This window comes from Monocercomonoides exilis (assembly GCF_001643675.1).
Source record: "Monocercomonoides exilis strain PA203 chromosome Unknown scaffold46-794033, whole genome shotgun sequence".
Classification (NCBI taxonomy): Eukaryota; Preaxostyla; order Oxymonadida; family Polymastigidae; genus Monocercomonoides; species Monocercomonoides exilis.
The window spans coordinates 402,607-417,829 of NW_027150591.1; the positions used below are offsets into that span (position 1 = coordinate 402,607).

General features: G+C 37.6%; 5 protein-coding genes across 5 annotated transcripts; 4 read left to right on the top strand and 1 right to left on the bottom strand.

Annotated features, from left to right (window-relative positions):
* Window positions 1–871: 871 nt before the first annotated feature.
* On the top strand, window positions 872–3,484 carry MONOS_16555c1 (uncharacterized protein; the record flags this gene model as incomplete). The annotated part of the gene is made up of 1 exon (XM_067869461.1): window positions 872–3,484. The coding sequence occupies one exon, from the start codon at window positions 872–874 to the stop codon at window positions 2,885–2,887; it is 2,016 nt and encodes a 671-aa protein (XP_067721582.1). The 3' UTR covers window positions 2,888–3,484.
* A 142-nt stretch (window positions 3,485–3,626) lies between these two features.
* Window positions 3,627–7,321, top strand: MONOS_13773 (uncharacterized protein). The gene is made up of 9 exons (XM_067866508.1): window positions 3,627–3,769; window positions 3,850–3,954; window positions 4,028–4,232; window positions 4,281–4,385; window positions 4,481–4,574; window positions 4,726–4,835; window positions 5,030–5,176; window positions 5,346–6,077; window positions 6,309–7,321. Exons 1-9 carry the CDS (start codon window positions 3,654–3,656, stop codon window positions 6,465–6,467), a joined length of 1,773 nt encoding a protein of 590 aa, XP_067721583.1. The 5' UTR covers window positions 3,627–3,653; the 3' UTR covers window positions 6,468–7,321.
* Window positions 7,322–7,402: 81 nt separating this feature from the next.
* On the bottom strand, window positions 7,403–10,216 carry MONOS_13772 (putative lysosomal acid phosphatase). Its single transcript, XM_067866507.1, has 9 exons — window positions 10,108–10,216; window positions 10,002–10,030; window positions 9,622–9,944; window positions 9,398–9,568; window positions 9,205–9,278; window positions 8,886–9,047; window positions 8,541–8,725; window positions 8,231–8,341; window positions 7,403–8,070 (listed from the first exon to the last, which is right to left on the bottom strand). The coding sequence occupies exons 1-9, from the start codon at window positions 10,190–10,192 to the stop codon at window positions 7,819–7,821; spliced, it is 1,392 nt and encodes a 463-aa protein (XP_067721584.1). The 5' UTR covers window positions 10,193–10,216; the 3' UTR covers window positions 7,403–7,818.
* A 33-nt stretch (window positions 10,217–10,249) lies between these two features.
* MONOS_18677 (uncharacterized protein) lies at window positions 10,250–10,861 on the top strand. Its single transcript, XM_067871718.1, has 2 exons — window positions 10,250–10,479; window positions 10,561–10,861. The coding sequence occupies exons 1-2, from the start codon at window positions 10,308–10,310 to the stop codon at window positions 10,602–10,604; spliced, it is 216 nt and encodes a 71-aa protein (XP_067721585.1). The 5' UTR covers window positions 10,250–10,307; the 3' UTR covers window positions 10,605–10,861.
* A 1,863-nt stretch (window positions 10,862–12,724) lies between these two features.
* MONOS_13771 (uncharacterized protein) lies at window positions 12,725–14,864 on the top strand (the record flags this gene model as incomplete). Its single annotated transcript, XM_067866506.1, has 1 exon — window positions 12,725–14,864. The coding sequence occupies one exon, from the start codon at window positions 12,725–12,727 to the stop codon at window positions 14,723–14,725; it is 2,001 nt and encodes a 666-aa protein (XP_067721586.1). The 3' UTR covers window positions 14,726–14,864.
* Window positions 14,865–15,223: the final 359 nt, after the last annotated feature.

Genomic DNA, 15,223 nt, shown 5'->3' on the forward strand with positions numbered 1-15,223 from the left:
GCATTTTCCATTCACATTTCTCTTTTCTCTTTTCTCTTTTTCTCTTTTCTCTTTTCTCTTTTCTCTTTTCTCTTTTCTCTTTTTCTCTTTCCTTTTTTTGTGTTGCATTTGTATTGAAACACAAATTGTCGATATGTTCTGTGTGTGTGCTTTTTTTGTTGGCTGATTCGATGCACAGCCAGAGTGGGTCGCTGAACAGCTCAATGGAGGATGTGAAGGATGCGTTTATGATTGGGGTGCTGGAGCCGATGGATGAACTGCTCAGCGTCACAGCGCCGGTGTGCATTCAGTTGCTTTGCTTTTGCTGTGCAGCAGACTGAGCAATCATTTCTATCAATTTATTTTTCTATTTTTTGAATGCATCTTTATTTATTCACTCACTCACTCACTCACTCACCTATATCAATCTATCTATCTGCCTGACAATGTCTTTGTCTGTCTTTTGTGGTGTGTGGTGCAGGTTGTGTACTACTTCGACAACGAGACAGCAGAGGCAGCAGGGTCGCTGAATCTGAATGGGGTGTCGCAGAGTGTGTTTGAAGAGCAGATCACAAAGCTGGACGAGCTGCTGGCTGAGCGGGGCAGAAAGGCGACTGCGCCGCAGGAATTCAGAGACGAGGTGGTGCAGCTGAAGGAGGATGTGAACGGGATCATCGCAAACCTGAGCGAAAGCTTCGATGCGATCGTCAAAGAGATTGAAGGTGTGTGTGTGTGTGAGCAATGAGCTGTTTCTGCTTCATATTTGTCTGCTTTTGATGTTATTTGTTCTTTCAACACTTTTCTTTTGGAAATGATGATATTTCCCTTCTTTCCCTTCTTTTCTTTTTCTGAAGACTATTTCAGGGATGTGCTGTATGTGCCGGGGGTGAACATGAGCGAGGCGCTGGGGAGGATGCGGGGAGAGGTGGAGAAGCTGTCTGCAGTGACGGGGAATCTGTCGATGCTGGCGGGGGTGGCAGATGTGCTTGTGGAGGAGTTCAACCGGACAGGGAAGCTGGCAGGGTATGTGGAGTTTGTGCAGAACAAGCTGTTTTGTGTTGGGGTGAATGGGAAGAACGGGAACGCGTCGGTGGCGTTTGGGACGGGAGATATTTCGACGCAGGCAGAATACTGTGGAAGGGCAGCAGGATACATCACAGAGGCATTGGCAGGCTCTTCTGCATCAACATCAACCTCATTTCATCATTCATCACTTCACTCAAACACTTCGCACGCTCATTTGCTTGGGGAGGATGCGAAAGAGGCAGAAAGAGCAGCATCTGCCATTCAGCCACGTGCTCCACCTCGAAACACATCCACTTCGCATTCACATCAACACACCTCACAATCATCATCATCATCATCATTTTTATCATCAAACCCGTCAAATCCTGCAAATCTGACGCTGAACAGCCTGATCGACCAGGTGTATGTGTTTGACCCGTCGTCGACGTCGTCGGAGCGGGTGGGGGTGATCTACGGGGAGGAGGTGGAAGGGGTGCTGGAGGAGGTGGATGTGGAGGGGGTGGCGGGGGTGATTGATGGGCTGGATGTGATGGACTTCACAGCGGTGGAGGGGCAGTACAACGAGGCGATGGGGAAGGTGCGGGAGATGCTGGGGAACGTGTCGCGGGAGATCGGGTTTCTGGAGACGCAGGCGAGCGGAGGGATCGGAAGGCTGGGGGAGATGCTGGGGGAGAACGAGGAGCCGATGGCGGGGGTGGAGGCGGAGGTGCAGAAGACGGTGGGGGTGCTGAAGGAGTATGTGGACCTGGCGGGGTACTTTGTGTTTGGGGCGGTGGTGGTGCTGGGGGTGTCGCTGGTGGGGGTGGTGCCGTTCACGGTGGCGGTGCGGAAGGAGACGGTGCTGTGGTGGTTTGAGTGCGGGCACATGTGGTGGTTCAGCCTGTTTGGGGTGGTGCTGTTTGTGGTGGGGGTGGTGGGGGCGGTGCTGGGGGACGTGAGCCGGCTGGTGTATGGCGGGGAGCTGGTGTCGCTGGCAGGGCGGGAGGAGGTGTGGGAGTATGTGAAGGGGGGAGACGGGGCTGGGGGAGGCAGCGGCGACTGGGCTGAACTTCTACGTGGCGGTGGGGCCGCTGGAGGTGGACTCGGAGGAGGTGATCAACACGACGAACGCAGCGCTGGCAGGGCTGGCGCAGTACTATCTGTCGTCGGGGCGGGAAGGGTCGAACTATCTTTGCGGCTGCTGCCGGAGCTGTATGGGGAGGCGTGGGGGTTGGTGGATGGGCTGATGGGGAAAGGGGAGAGCAGGGGAAGTGGAAGTGAAGGAGAGGAAGAAGAAGGGGTTTTTGGGGGTGTGCAGTTTGGGCAGAAGGGGAGGGGGATCATGGAGGCGGCAGAGGAGACAGCGCGGCCAGGGCTGGACCGGGTGATGGAGAAGCTGCTGGAGGTGGTGGGGCCGACGGTGCCGGCAGTGGTGTTTGGGGCGGTGGACCCGGTGCTGCTGAGGATGCCGCAGAACCTGGTTGTGTTCTGGGCGTCGTGTGTGGTGCTGCTGCTGCTGGTGATCCCGCACGGGGTGTGTCTGAGCTGCGGGCGGGACCTGTGGACAGAGTACGAGCTGTCGGAGGAGGCGGTGGAGAAGCTGGCAGCGGCAGAGAAGGAGCGGAAGGCGCGGGAGAAGAAGGCGGCAGCGAGAGAGAGGCGGCGGGCGCGGCGGATGGGGCGGCTGAAGAAGAAGGCGGGGGAGCTGGGGATGGACGGGGATGTGGCATACACAGCGATGGCGGAGAGCGGGCGGGGGATGGAGATGGAGGAGATGGAGGAGATGGAGATGGCAAGGATGGGGACAGGGATGAGGATGGGGACAGGAATGGAGGAGGAGAGAGAGGGAAGAGAGGAAAGAGGAGAGGAAGAGAGCACAGACAGGACCCGGCTGATGGGTTAGGAGAGGAATTGTCAGAAAGAAAAGGGAGAGTTTTACAGGAGATGGGCATTTGTGTTTGCATTTCACTGGGCAGAAGATGGTTGGCTTCATTCCTTCTGTTTGCTTTGATATCTCTCATTGTAGTGATGATGGTGGCGATGAGTGCGAATATCATAAATTGCAAATATTTTTGTTATTAACACACATATTTTTTTGATTTTTGTTGTGAAGGTTATTAATATGCATTGTTTATTTGCTTGTCAATTGACAAATTGGCATGCCTTGTTCTGTTCTGTTCTGTTTGTATGCAAGTTTGCTGCATTCTTTTTCCATTTCAATTTCCATTTTCTTTTCTTATTTTTGTTTTTATTTGCGTTGATGCGAAATTTCTCATCGTCATTTCAAAGTTTTGCTTTTGACATTCAACTTTTCGACTTTTCGACTTGCTCATTGAAACACAATGAAGCAGATGTATTTTTCGTTGTTGTTTGATTTTCAATTCACGTTAGTTTTTATTTATATTGCTTTGAAAAACGAAATGCATTTATGCAAATTTATTTGGAGGATTATTTCAAATTCAATTTCAAAATTTTTAAAGAACAAAGGATTAATCATCTCTATAAATATTTTTTTGAGAGAATCCTTTTATGTTAAACAAATAATTAAATGAATTGCATACATCGATTCTTCAATATTCTTAACATTGTGTTTTCGTATTTTCTTCTCTCTCCTCTTTTAAAAATCTTTCATTTTATTATAGTAAGGGTATAAAAGATCAGAATTACATATGAACTTGCAAACATTTCTTTCAAATCCATACGACCTAGATCCACGTGTAGATTTTTCTGGAAGATTGTGGGAAGGGCAACATATTGTCTCGGAGAGAATAAAGCATGCTAAACAGTTTGAAACTTTAAATATTTATTGTTAAATGAGCTATTTTCAATGATTTTCGATTAAATTTTCTTTATTAATTTCAACAGAACATACCAGCAAATTATCGTCCGATTTACGAAGAATTGGATGAGTGAAAAAGCATTTTTTGAAAATATAAAATCGAGGAAGTTCCAACCTCTGGGGGAGGAAGGGTTTGCTTTTTAAAAAAAATCGGTAAATATTTTTTAAAATGTATTAAATTCCGTTTTGTTCTTGCGTAAATAGAACAATTGGAGATGTTTGGTCACAACAAAAAAAAGAGGTTGAAGTACTTGAGAAAGCATCTGAAGATCTAATGAACAAATATCATAGCATGCTTGAAGCAATGAAAAAAGAAGAAAAAGATTATGAGGTCCATACTTCTGCAATTGAAAAGCAATGGCAAACAAGTAAATCTAAAAAAGCAAAAGCAATTGAGGAAATGAATAAGGTTTATTGTTTAATCGATTTTAAATTGCATTTTAAAAAATTCTGTTAGAAACATGAAAAATATGCACAAGTGTTCAACTCTTGGGACGAAACGGAAGCATTATTTTCAAAATCACAAAAAGATCCAACTGTGAAACCTGCAAATCTGCAAAAAGTATTATTTACGCATTTTTCAACTTGAAATTGAGAAATATTTTTTAACAAAACTTTATATGTTGATATTTTTTAAAACAATTTTCAAAATTCTAGTTAACCCAAAAAACTTTATCATTGATGCAGCAGAAAGCTGAGGTGGAAAGTGCTTATACTGATTCCGTGAAAGCATGCCAGCAAGCTGAATACGGTTTGTGTATTTGAAAAAATTAAATATGTTAATTTAATTTTTGTGTTATTTCCTTAAAATTGATTTTTATATTGTTTTATTCATTATTCTTTATGAATGTTTTCGATGTTGTGCTGAAAAATCCATTTATGTGACTTCATTGTAAACACAGAATACGATCTGAAGGCGATTGAGCTTTTGAGATTGTTTGAAAAATTGGAGCACAACAGACTATTGTCAATGAAAAACCAACTGACAGAGTTCTATCAAATTTGGGATGCTGTATGTCGTAGATGATTGTGTAAAAACAAAGAGCAAATTCTGAATTTTACTTTGAATAAAATCTTATTTTATTTTTATTTATTTTATTTTAAAAAAATTTTTTGGATTTATTTCTTAATCTTTTCATTTTTTTTCTTATTCCTTTTTTTTTTAACTTTTTTTTCTATTTTCTTCTTCTGCCTTTTTCTACCAAGTCACTTGCCATTCATCGTGAATGCGTTTCGAGATGTCTTCATGGAATGGAAGAGATGAATGTGATCAGCGATCTGGTGAACTTTGCTGTGCACAAGGCAACACTTGCTACGCATCCACCATATGAACACGCAGTCTATCTGTCAAGAGTGTGCTGCCAATTGAGTTTTTGAAGTTCAAAAGTAATTTTTTTATATTTTTTTTTGACATTGTTTGTTTTTTAAAAATCGTGTTATTTTTATTTCAATTTATTTATTTATTTATCGCAACTTTTATTGATATTTAATTCAAATCATTAATCACTCACTCCAATTACAGAAGCACTCTGATGCTCCAATGACCCTCCCCATCGGACCACAGCCACCAGCCATTCCAATCATCTCCTCTGGCGACGGATCAACCTATGTCAGCCAGCCAGCCGCATCCTCATCAGCACCTGCTGCCTCATACGACATGAGCGCCAGCAGCGTGCCAAGCGCCTCATCGCATGTGCAGCGACTCCCTCCGCCAGCAGCGCCTGAGCCGAGAGTGCAGCAGATGGTGGTGGGGTATCTCTTTGAGGCGACCAACGAAGGAGAGCTGTCAGTGAATGAAGGCGATGTGGTGGAGCTGCTCAATGCCGGTGAGGTTTCTGAAGGCGGATGGGCACACTGCCGCAGAATCAGACTGGGCAACGGGGCACCTGCCGGCGGGGAGATGGGATTTGTTCCGTACGATTACCTGAACAAGATTGAAGAGGCAGAAGGCTCTAATGTTGGTGCTGCAGCTGATAACAGCCAAGCAGCAGCACCAACTGCAGCAGTCGAGCAACAGCAAGAGTTCTCTGCTTCTTCTAATGTAGCTGCAACAGCTGCACCTGTTGCATCTTCTTCTGATCCAGCTGCCGCAGCGGCTGCTGCCTCAAATGCTGATGTTCCTCCAACTTTGCCTAATCCAACACAGCCTGCTGCTGAACAGTGGAGCGCTGAACAAGAGCAGGCCAACCAAGCAAGTGCATCTTCCGCAGAGACCGCTGAAGGAGCTGGAATTGTTGCGAATGTCAAAGCAAAGGTTTGTTATACAAAGAACTGTATTAACTGAAGATGGCACATTTGAACATAATTTTTTCAATACTGCTTACTTTTTGATTTCTCGAATCTTATTTACAATATTTTTATCTTTTTCTTTATCGCTTTAATGATCAATTTTGATGATACTTTTTGATTACTCACAAATATCATTATTCTACATATTTCAATTTTTATCTATGAATATCTATGTTTATGTCTATGATTACTGCAGGTGCTTTATGAATACACTGCCAGTTCTGAATCAGAGATCAGCATTGAAGTGGATGAGAATGTGATGATCCAGCCAGACACAGGAACAGGATGGTGTTTGTGTGTGAAGGCGAATGGCCAGTATGGATATGTTCCAACTGACTATGTTCAGCCTATTTAGAACGGAGAGGAAAGGGAAAGAGAAAGTTTGGGGAGAGGAGAGAGAGAAAAAGAGAAAGAGAAAGAGAGAAGAGAAAGAGGGAAAAGATTGAATGCAGAAGGAATGAGAAAGCGATTTGAAGGGTGTCACATTTGCACAATTACAAATTTTTGTTAACAGTGTTGAGTCAGTTTCATTTTATGAGAATGAACATGAATGATGGAAAATCAGAAAGATTGCTATTTTTGATGCCTTTAACATAATTGCGAATGAGAGCACGAGTATTTATGACATTTCACATTAGCTGTCAGAACAGAACAAGAATGCATTGTTCCTCTTCGAATGGAGTAAAACTGTTATAATCAATATGTAACAAATATTTGGAATTGTTATGATTGCATATGTTAAGTATTATTTGTTCGCAACTGTTTATTTTTTTTTAAATCGCTGAAAACTGAAATCGTTTTCGCTTTTTTTAACTGAATGTTTGTTTATGAATGTTTTTGTTGTGTTTTGCTGTCTTTGTTTCTCTTTCTTTTTCAACATGAATATTTTTTTATTTTTCTTTCCCATTTATCTGCCTTCATTCATCCTGTTTCTTTGTTCAACTTCATTTTTTGATTAATGAAAGTATTTCTTTTTTAAAAGAAATGATCGTTAAAGACCATTTAGTTTTACTCAAGCTGCCTTTTTTTAACTCCAGTCGTTGTTTACAATTTGGAAACAATTACACGAGTAATTATATCCTTTTTTATCTTCACAACTTTCTCAATTTCTTATCAAAAGAACATATCACTATTCTCTTTCTCAACGCTTTTTTTCTCCACTTTCAATCAACCTTTATTTAATAAATAATCTGTTCATTAGTGAAAAAATCCAATTTTTCATTTTGGGGTTTTGGTTTTTATCGTGAAATTGTGAAAAGCAACTGAAAAAAAAAAAAAAAATCGGTTGAGTGATTTGAATATTCATTATTAAAATAGTAGCAATATTCTAGGCGTATAATTAATGAAAAATTTGTTCAAAAAATGAAATGAAAAATCATTTTTTTTCACAATTAATGTTACTAAGATATGTTGTGATTGCCTCGTTTATCTTCAGGAGGGCTTTCTTGTTTCTGCAGGAGGAAAATATTTATGGATACTAATTCGTTGAATCCAATGTCGAACTGAGTTTTATCATCATTTGAGTTTGCCGTATCTTCATTTGAAAAATGTGTGCTTGTCTCTAATAAAATTTTAAGTTCAAATAAACTTTTTTATTCTCTTTTTCTCGTCCGTTCATTTATATTCGCACACTCATCAAATCAAAAGCTGATTTATCTTCATAAACTTGCATGTTCTCAGATGCAGTGATGCACAAGCATGTTTTCTCAATTTCCTGTCAATCTCTCCTTTCTTCTCTTCTGTCTGTCTGAATGCATCCTCACGCACGAAATCACAGTGAACACAATCAAACATACAAAAGTCACAACAAAAGCCGCAATGAAAATAGCTGCAAGCATCTGGTATGTGAGCAGTGAAACTGTTTTCATTGGTTGCCTCGTCAGAAGGCCGCATCCTTCAGTCACCCAAATGTCTCTCTCTTTCATCTCGTGTATGGCAGAGAAGTGGGATTGCATTGTCTGTTGGAAATAAAGAGGAAAAAAAAAGGTTAGTGAAAAAAATTTATTCGTCAAAATGAAATAATCAAGAAAAACAATGTTGGTATTTGGAATAAAGAAAAATTTTGGAGAATTTCAAGACGTGAAATGGAAATATGGTAGTACTCAAAATATGTCACACCTTCAAATCACATCCGTTTTTTTGAGAGCAGAAAGAAGGAATGAACTCGTGTAAATCAAACTTTCCATTCTTGTTAACATCAAAGTCGTACAGAAATTTCACTTTTGGATTCTGTTAAAAAGATAAAACGATAAAAGGAAAAAAAGGTGATGAATAATCATCATGTTAAGAGGATGGAAAAGGTGGAACAGTTTTCACATTTCAAAGTTATTTATCACAATCATTCACGGCATTGCATGTCATACAATTTCTCTTCGTTTTCTCTTTTTTCCTTTTCATAAAAAAGATATCGATACGTTTCCCAACACACCTCAATGTCATTTTCGGTTCCATTTTCCACGTGGAACTCAACAATTAGCAATGAGCCATAGTTTGGATGCAAAATGATTTCTGATCCATTTTCAGCCTTTTCAGATGGCGGAAGACCCAAACAGCGGCCAATAGACAGGAGTGTAATGTCATGTGCAGAATAATGACGATATTTTGGGTAAATTGCTTTGGTGTGCAATTGTATGTTTAAGAAGCAATTAAACATTGCGAGATGATCATTTCACATAAACAAAAGAGTAAAGCAGATCGATTAGAAAAAAAAATAAATCGTTATAAAAATAAAATAGCAATTCAAATTGACAATAACATAAAAAGAATAAAATACCACTTTTTTTCTCCTGGTTCGTTCCATTAACTGAATCAGCTTCCACCTTTTTCACTTCCCATTTATCTCTTTCGTGCTGCTTGAAAAACATTTCTTCAATTGCATCTCCACTAACTGCAGGACAAAATCCATCCTCTTCAACAACCATAATCTCAGAAATCACTTTTGAGTTAAAGAAAAGCATTTAAATATAAATGAAAATGGAAGTTGCATTTAACGAACAGTTCGATTGATGAGAATTATAAGTAACAAAGAAATAAAGACATAACACGAAATATTCAACAAAAAGGTGAAGATTCATACAAAAGAATAAACAAACATTTTTTAAAGAGAAATACTGATTCATCAATCATTGAATCAGTAATTCCATCTGGAACAGGATATCTTGGATCGCTGAAATGTGCATTGATAAATAACATAAATATTATGATAAATACATATTTGAATGGTGAAATAGCAGTGCAAATAAAACAATTGAAAGATAAAATATAACTGAGCAATTTATTTCAAACTTCATTTCTCTAAGTACTTTGATTGTATCCAAGACAGCTATTAGTTCTGGACCATTTGCTGTTGTATTTGTTAATCTCCTTAAATCATCCATTAGAGGTTTGTGATCAGCTAATAGTTTTTGAATATTCTTAATTGCTGCACTTTTTGATATTATATTAGTAACTTTCGGACTATTTTATAAATAAAAGCAAATATTCATTCTTGTTCGTAATTAACAACAAACCAAATTTCTAAGGCTTCAAGTAAAAAATCTTCCTTTTCTGATTGACAATGAATTGGAACTGGCTGTATTCCATCAGGGAATATATACTGTCCGTTTATTTGTGGACCCGTTCGAGGTGGAAAAAATCCATAGCAGAATGACAGTATAGAATCTTTCGTTCTTCGAGAAGAAGTCGAAGTAAAATAAAAACTGTTATCCGCAAATGACTTTGGTAAGAACTTTTTGTTTTCAACATATTCAGAACGAAGCGCTACACCAAGATTTGCAAGACGTTCTTTTCCAGCTCTGAGAAGCTCTCCATCTGACGGTATGTTCTTATTACACTGGATTTTTTTCAAAAATATAATTTAAAAATGAAATAAGCAAATAAATTTGGATGCCTCAAGAGGGTATATTGGATTTCTCTCGCCTTTTATGACGAAAGTGATAAAATAAGTTTGTAATTGATATTGATGTTAACATTAATAATAACTGATTTCTTCAAACCATGCCTTGAAAAAACCCGAACAGAAAATAATTCTTCGTAGCTTACATGAATTATATACAACAACGCAAAATCAAAAAATAACATAAAGCTTTAAAATGGAATTTTGTGAATAAATAAATATAAAAATGGGTTTGTTTAATCATTGTGTGAGTTGAAAAACAACAAGATACTTGATTTATTCTTTATTTTGTTGCGAAAAATGATGTTTTTTTTTATTTTCGATAACGATGTTTATTTGAAATTTATAACGAGAACCTTCAACTCAATGAAAACAGCATGTATTTGGCACGTTGTTTTTCTTTCATCACCAACATTTCCTATGAAATTGTGCAATTCAACAATCAGAAATAATCACAGAAAAGAACTGCGATGTATGTAGGTTTGAATCAAAACCTCGAAAAAATGAAGTATTCAAAAACAATCACGCAATTTTTTTCCATTTGAAAAAATAGATGCAAAATCAGTAGTGAAGAATTTTGATCTGATACTGGTCTAAGTTTTTTATTTCTAAGATTTATTCCACCGTACTTTATGGAATCTTTATCGTTTTTCATATATTTTTCTTATCTTATCTTATCTTATCTTATCTTATCTTATCTTATCTTATCTTATCTTATCTTATCTTATCTTTTTCTTTCTTTTTTTTTTTCAAATTTTTTATTTTTTATTTTATTTTTTCTAATTTTAAATTTTTTTAATTTATTTTTTAAGAAATTTAGATTCACAAACATGTAAAATATTATTTTACAAAAGTCTTTCTTTTTAAATTGCTACAAAAATGCTTAGCAAACAATTCATTTTTGAAAAATCAGAATCAGAAATCATTTTCTGTGCAAAAAAAAATAGAGCACGTGGAAAAAAAATCTCAAAAGTATCATGAGTTTCATCAAATTACGTAAATGCTAAAATTATGTTGATATTCTGTTTTTCACCTTGCATCCTTTCAAATATTGCATCAATTTGATTGTAAATGTTGCATTTTAAAATTTAACGAAGAAAATCATGAAGGAAAAGAAACAACAGCAAAAACAGAATATAACAGCAAAAGAAATAATGCATAAATATAATTAGTGGTAAAAGGATTTTGCCTGATTGATGGAATAGGTTTTGCTTCAGGAAAAAGTGTTGATGAAGAAATATATTTTCTCATCCAGCTTGTGACTTTTACAATTGAGTAATCACAGTCAGTGAAGGAAGCATTAAACCTGCGTTTTATACAGTTTATATCCCAAATACCTTTTGAATTAGTGCAAATTGTGTTTAACTTAAATATGGTATCTTCAGATTTTTTTAATATAACTTTGGTTGAAGGTGACAAATCTTTTTGCAAAACTTTTTGAATTGATGCATATGCTAAATAATAACGGTTTCTCTGTAGATTCTCTTTCAAAAGAGGATTTATTTCAACTCCATCTATTTCCAAGAGTGATAAATAATCTTCTGTTTTCATTGAAAGACTTTTGTTAAATTCTTTTATCCAAGCAGTAACTGTTTCACCGTGTTGTTTTGATATCATAAAACTGTTTTCAACATGTTTGTTTGGAGGGAAATAAGAATTGAATGACAGAAAATCAGCATCTTCCAAAATAAATTCATTATATAGATCGTCAAGAACACTCTCTGATTTTAGAAGATATGCCAAATCCATCCATACACCACCATAGCGCTCAAGAAGAAGAAGACGAATGAAATCTGCTCGTGCAGTTGGAGTTGATAAAAGATTCAAATCTGCAAGTGAAGACGATGAAACGTAGCTGGATAACGATTCCTGAGTTACTAATATTACATTCCAATTTTTCAATTGATTATTTGCCCTTTGCAAAAAATATGAAAGCTCGTCCGGAAGAGAAGGATCCCAATATTGCCAGACTATTCGTGGAGGAGCTGTTTCTGACAGCATAACAGAAATCAATATAAGTGCGCAATATCCTCTCATTGAAGTCTGACTCCAATTCAATGGTTCCACAAAAAAGGGAATTTGATGATCATATACCAAAACAAAATTATGAATCAATAATTATTGGAAAATGGAGCTAACAGATGAAATTGATGGATTAAATGCGAAAGAAGAAAATGAAAAACTTCTTTCCGTAAATAAAATTTATCATTTAAGCTTGAAACAAGGGGCAACATTTCAAATTGGAAATATATCTTTTAATAATCTTTTTTCAACAATATATCAAGTTTGTTGTTCCTTTTATATTCATTAAAATAACATTTCACTATTGCAATTCATTTTTAAAGAATTTTCCGAATTGTTCTCCGAGGCTTTCCTCTATTTTAGGATTATCTTCCATTTCAATGAAAAAGCAACTGACAAAAGAAACTGTGATCGAACTTTCAGAATTCTATCATTCATTTTGCGAAAATAACATAGAAAAGATAGATTTGCGTTCGTTTTCATATTTTTGCCGAACGATAACACTTGTTGAATCACTTTGTCCATTCGATGAATACAACGACTTGCAGTTGCTTTCAACATTAATTTTTATTTTGCAGAATTGGAAATCATTTATCAAAACGCATTTATGCACAATGTCTTTAACGCATTGCTTATTTTTTCTAATTTCAAAGTTATCCTCTTTCCCTGAAAGTGTAATTCCACTTCTATTTACTATGTGCCTACAAATTGCAGAAGATAGAACAAATCCAATTTCAACAAGACTGCATGCGGTGGAGTTAATGACATATTTTATTCTTGATGACGATAATTGGCTCGAAACAATAAGTCAAATTGTTAATAATTCATTAGATTATTCGAATTGGGAAATTGTTGGCGAACAATTTCTTTTAGAAAATCGATACACAAAGACAGAAATTAGTGAAATCACTGGAGCTTTATTAAATGAAAAGATGATAATTACAATAAGATCAATTTTTGACATTGAGCTGAAAAAAGAAATGAAAAGCGAAAAGATCGAAACAACAAAGGAGATTGGAAAGGGAGTTCAGATTTCTGACTCCACAATTTCTTCAACAACTTCTCCTTCTAATTCATCTTCGTCTCCATCTTCGTCTTCGTTCTTCTCCTCCTCCTCCTCATCATCTTCTTCATCAATATCAGTTTCTTCTTCTGCTCCAGCGGTTCACTTAAACAAGAGTATCAAACAACAACATCCACCAAAGCGCACAACAGGGCATTTTCTATCTTTGAGCAATTCGTTGCAGAGATATTTGGATGTTATGGACAGTCTTTTTGAAGATTCCGATTCACAGCAAATTCATTCGTTCCAACCTCCAATTCAAACATCGTCGGCTACACCTTCTTCATCGTCACCGTCTTCGTCTTCGTCGTTATCTTCGTCTTCGTCTTCTGATCCATTTACCCCTTCATTTTCGTTTTCTTCATTTTATGTTCGAAATTATCTTATTTCAATTCTACGTTCTGTTCTGTTTGGTTCACAGCCAATACTCAAATTGCCTCTTCCTTCGGTTGCAAAGTTTAAAGGCAAGAAAAAAGTTCCTGAAACATTGTACACTTTGACGAGTTGGAAGCAAATAAACATATTCACATTTCTGTTTTGGTATTTTCTGGATGGGTTTTTGGAAGATGAAGAGATTAGCAGAAAAGAAAAAGCAAAGGAGGTCGAAGAGAATGAAAGCAAAAAAGATGAAACAAAGGAAAATTTGGATGACTTGAAAAATGAATTGATTGGAGTTGAAGAAAAAGAAGAAAAAGAAGAAAAAGCCGATGAAGAAGAAAAATTAGAGGAACAAGAAGAACAGAAAAAAGAATGTTTGAAGGATGTGACAGATGTATTAGATGCTGAAGAGAGCGAACAACACAAAGAAGAAAAAGAAGCATCTGATGAAACATCCAACAAACAACTTCACTCAGATTCTATGCGTCCAAATATCGTTCATTTAGATGAAGCGGATCCGCTTGAGCTGGTAACTGCGCAGCAAGTCAGCAAATGTGCTCATTTCTTAGTCAATTTGATCGACAAAAGTTGTGCTTTGAAGGATTTGCTAAACATTGGGAAAAGGAGGGCGCAGGATTCTTGTGCCAGGGAAACAGAGGGCGAGGAAGCAAAAGTGTCTTATGAAGATTATTTAGCGAATCCATCAAAGGGCAGTAAATGCGAAGCCAAAAGACACTCAAAGGAGACTCAAATAGACCTCACGCCGTTGTTCTTCTCTCCTGAGATGGCACACACACGCAGGCTTTTGCCGTGCTTTGACTTGAGCGATCCGCTTTCCTCTTCTTCGGCACAAGCAGACTCCTTAAGCACCACGTTGGATGAGGCTGTTTTCTTGCAGAATGAAAGCAAGCACCGGTGGGTGCAAGAGAAGGAGCTTGCGCGAATCAAAGAAAACCGCCTGATTCAGTGGTCTGGTGTGAGGAAAGGGCCTCCTCTGAGGAAGAGCGAGCAGAAGATGAATGCTCTTGCGCTGTTTCAGATGAGAGAAGGCCATCACTCAAGAACACACACACGGATTGTGGTGGATCACAGCTCAAAAGTGTGGAAGAACAGGACTGAGACGCGCATGTCTTCGAGGAACAAAAAACAAGAAGTGGATTCAATGCTTGATTATGACGATTACCACAGTGCTGAAATTACAATCGGTAAGGCAGCGAAGGCACATGACTTTGAAGACAATTGGAGCGACTATTAGAATGAAAAAGGCTGATGACACGCCAAATCAATCTGATAATAAACGATTTCTTTTGGAAATAAACAAAACGTTTACATTTATTCTATTCGAGCTTTTTTTCTTGTAATTTGTTCTTTCAAAAAAAGTTAGGCAGCTTGTATGTAATTTTTCTGTTAAGATTCATTAGCAGACTGAGAACTGTAATGGGAATTCAAAAAAGTTCCTTATTCAATGATTTGTTGGGATTGAAGATTTATTTTTCTATTTATCCAAATAATTCGTCTTAAACAATGACACAATTTGCGTTCTCATCGATTGTGGTGCTGACACCAACTAGCAATAGTCATATCAAATGAATTTTCTTTCTAACTCAACTTTGATCATTTTTTTTGTAAAAGCGCTTTGTTCAATTGCTTCATTTTTCTTTCAAAACCATCATTATTTTCAAATTAACGTAAGGTATGAACGTGACCACGCCATCTACCCAAATCATTTGATGGCTTTTAAAGCATTAACATT

Coding starts and splice junctions, on each gene's coding strand:
- MONOS_13773 (XM_067866508.1), top strand. CDS start 3,654: ATGAACTTGCAAACATTTCTTTCAAATCCATACGACCTAGATCCACGT. Junction 3,770..3,849: donor AGAATAAAGCATGCTAAACA/GTTTGAAACTTT, acceptor TAATTTCAACAG/AACATACCAGCAAATTATCG. Junction 4,386..4,480: donor AACCTGCAAATCTGCAAAAA/GTATTATTTACG, acceptor TCAAAATTCTAG/TTAACCCAAAAAACTTTATC.
- MONOS_13772 (XM_067866507.1), bottom strand. CDS start 10,192: ATGTTATTTTTTGATTTTGCGTTGTTGTATATAATTCATGTAAGCTAC. Junction 10,031..10,107: donor TCGGGTTTTTTCAAGGCATG/GTTTGAAGAAAT, acceptor TCGTCATAAAAG/GCGAGAGAAATCCAATATAC. Junction 9,279..9,397: donor AAAGTACTTAGAGAAATGAA/GTTTGAAATAAA, acceptor TGCACATTTCAG/CGATCCAAGATATCCTGTTC.
- MONOS_18677 (XM_067871718.1), top strand. CDS start 10,308: ATGATGTTTTTTTTTATTTTCGATAACGATGTTTATTTGAAATTTATA. Junction 10,480..10,560: donor TCACAGAAAAGAACTGCGAT/GTATGTAGGTTT, acceptor TTGAAAAAATAG/ATGCAAAATCAGTAGTGAAG.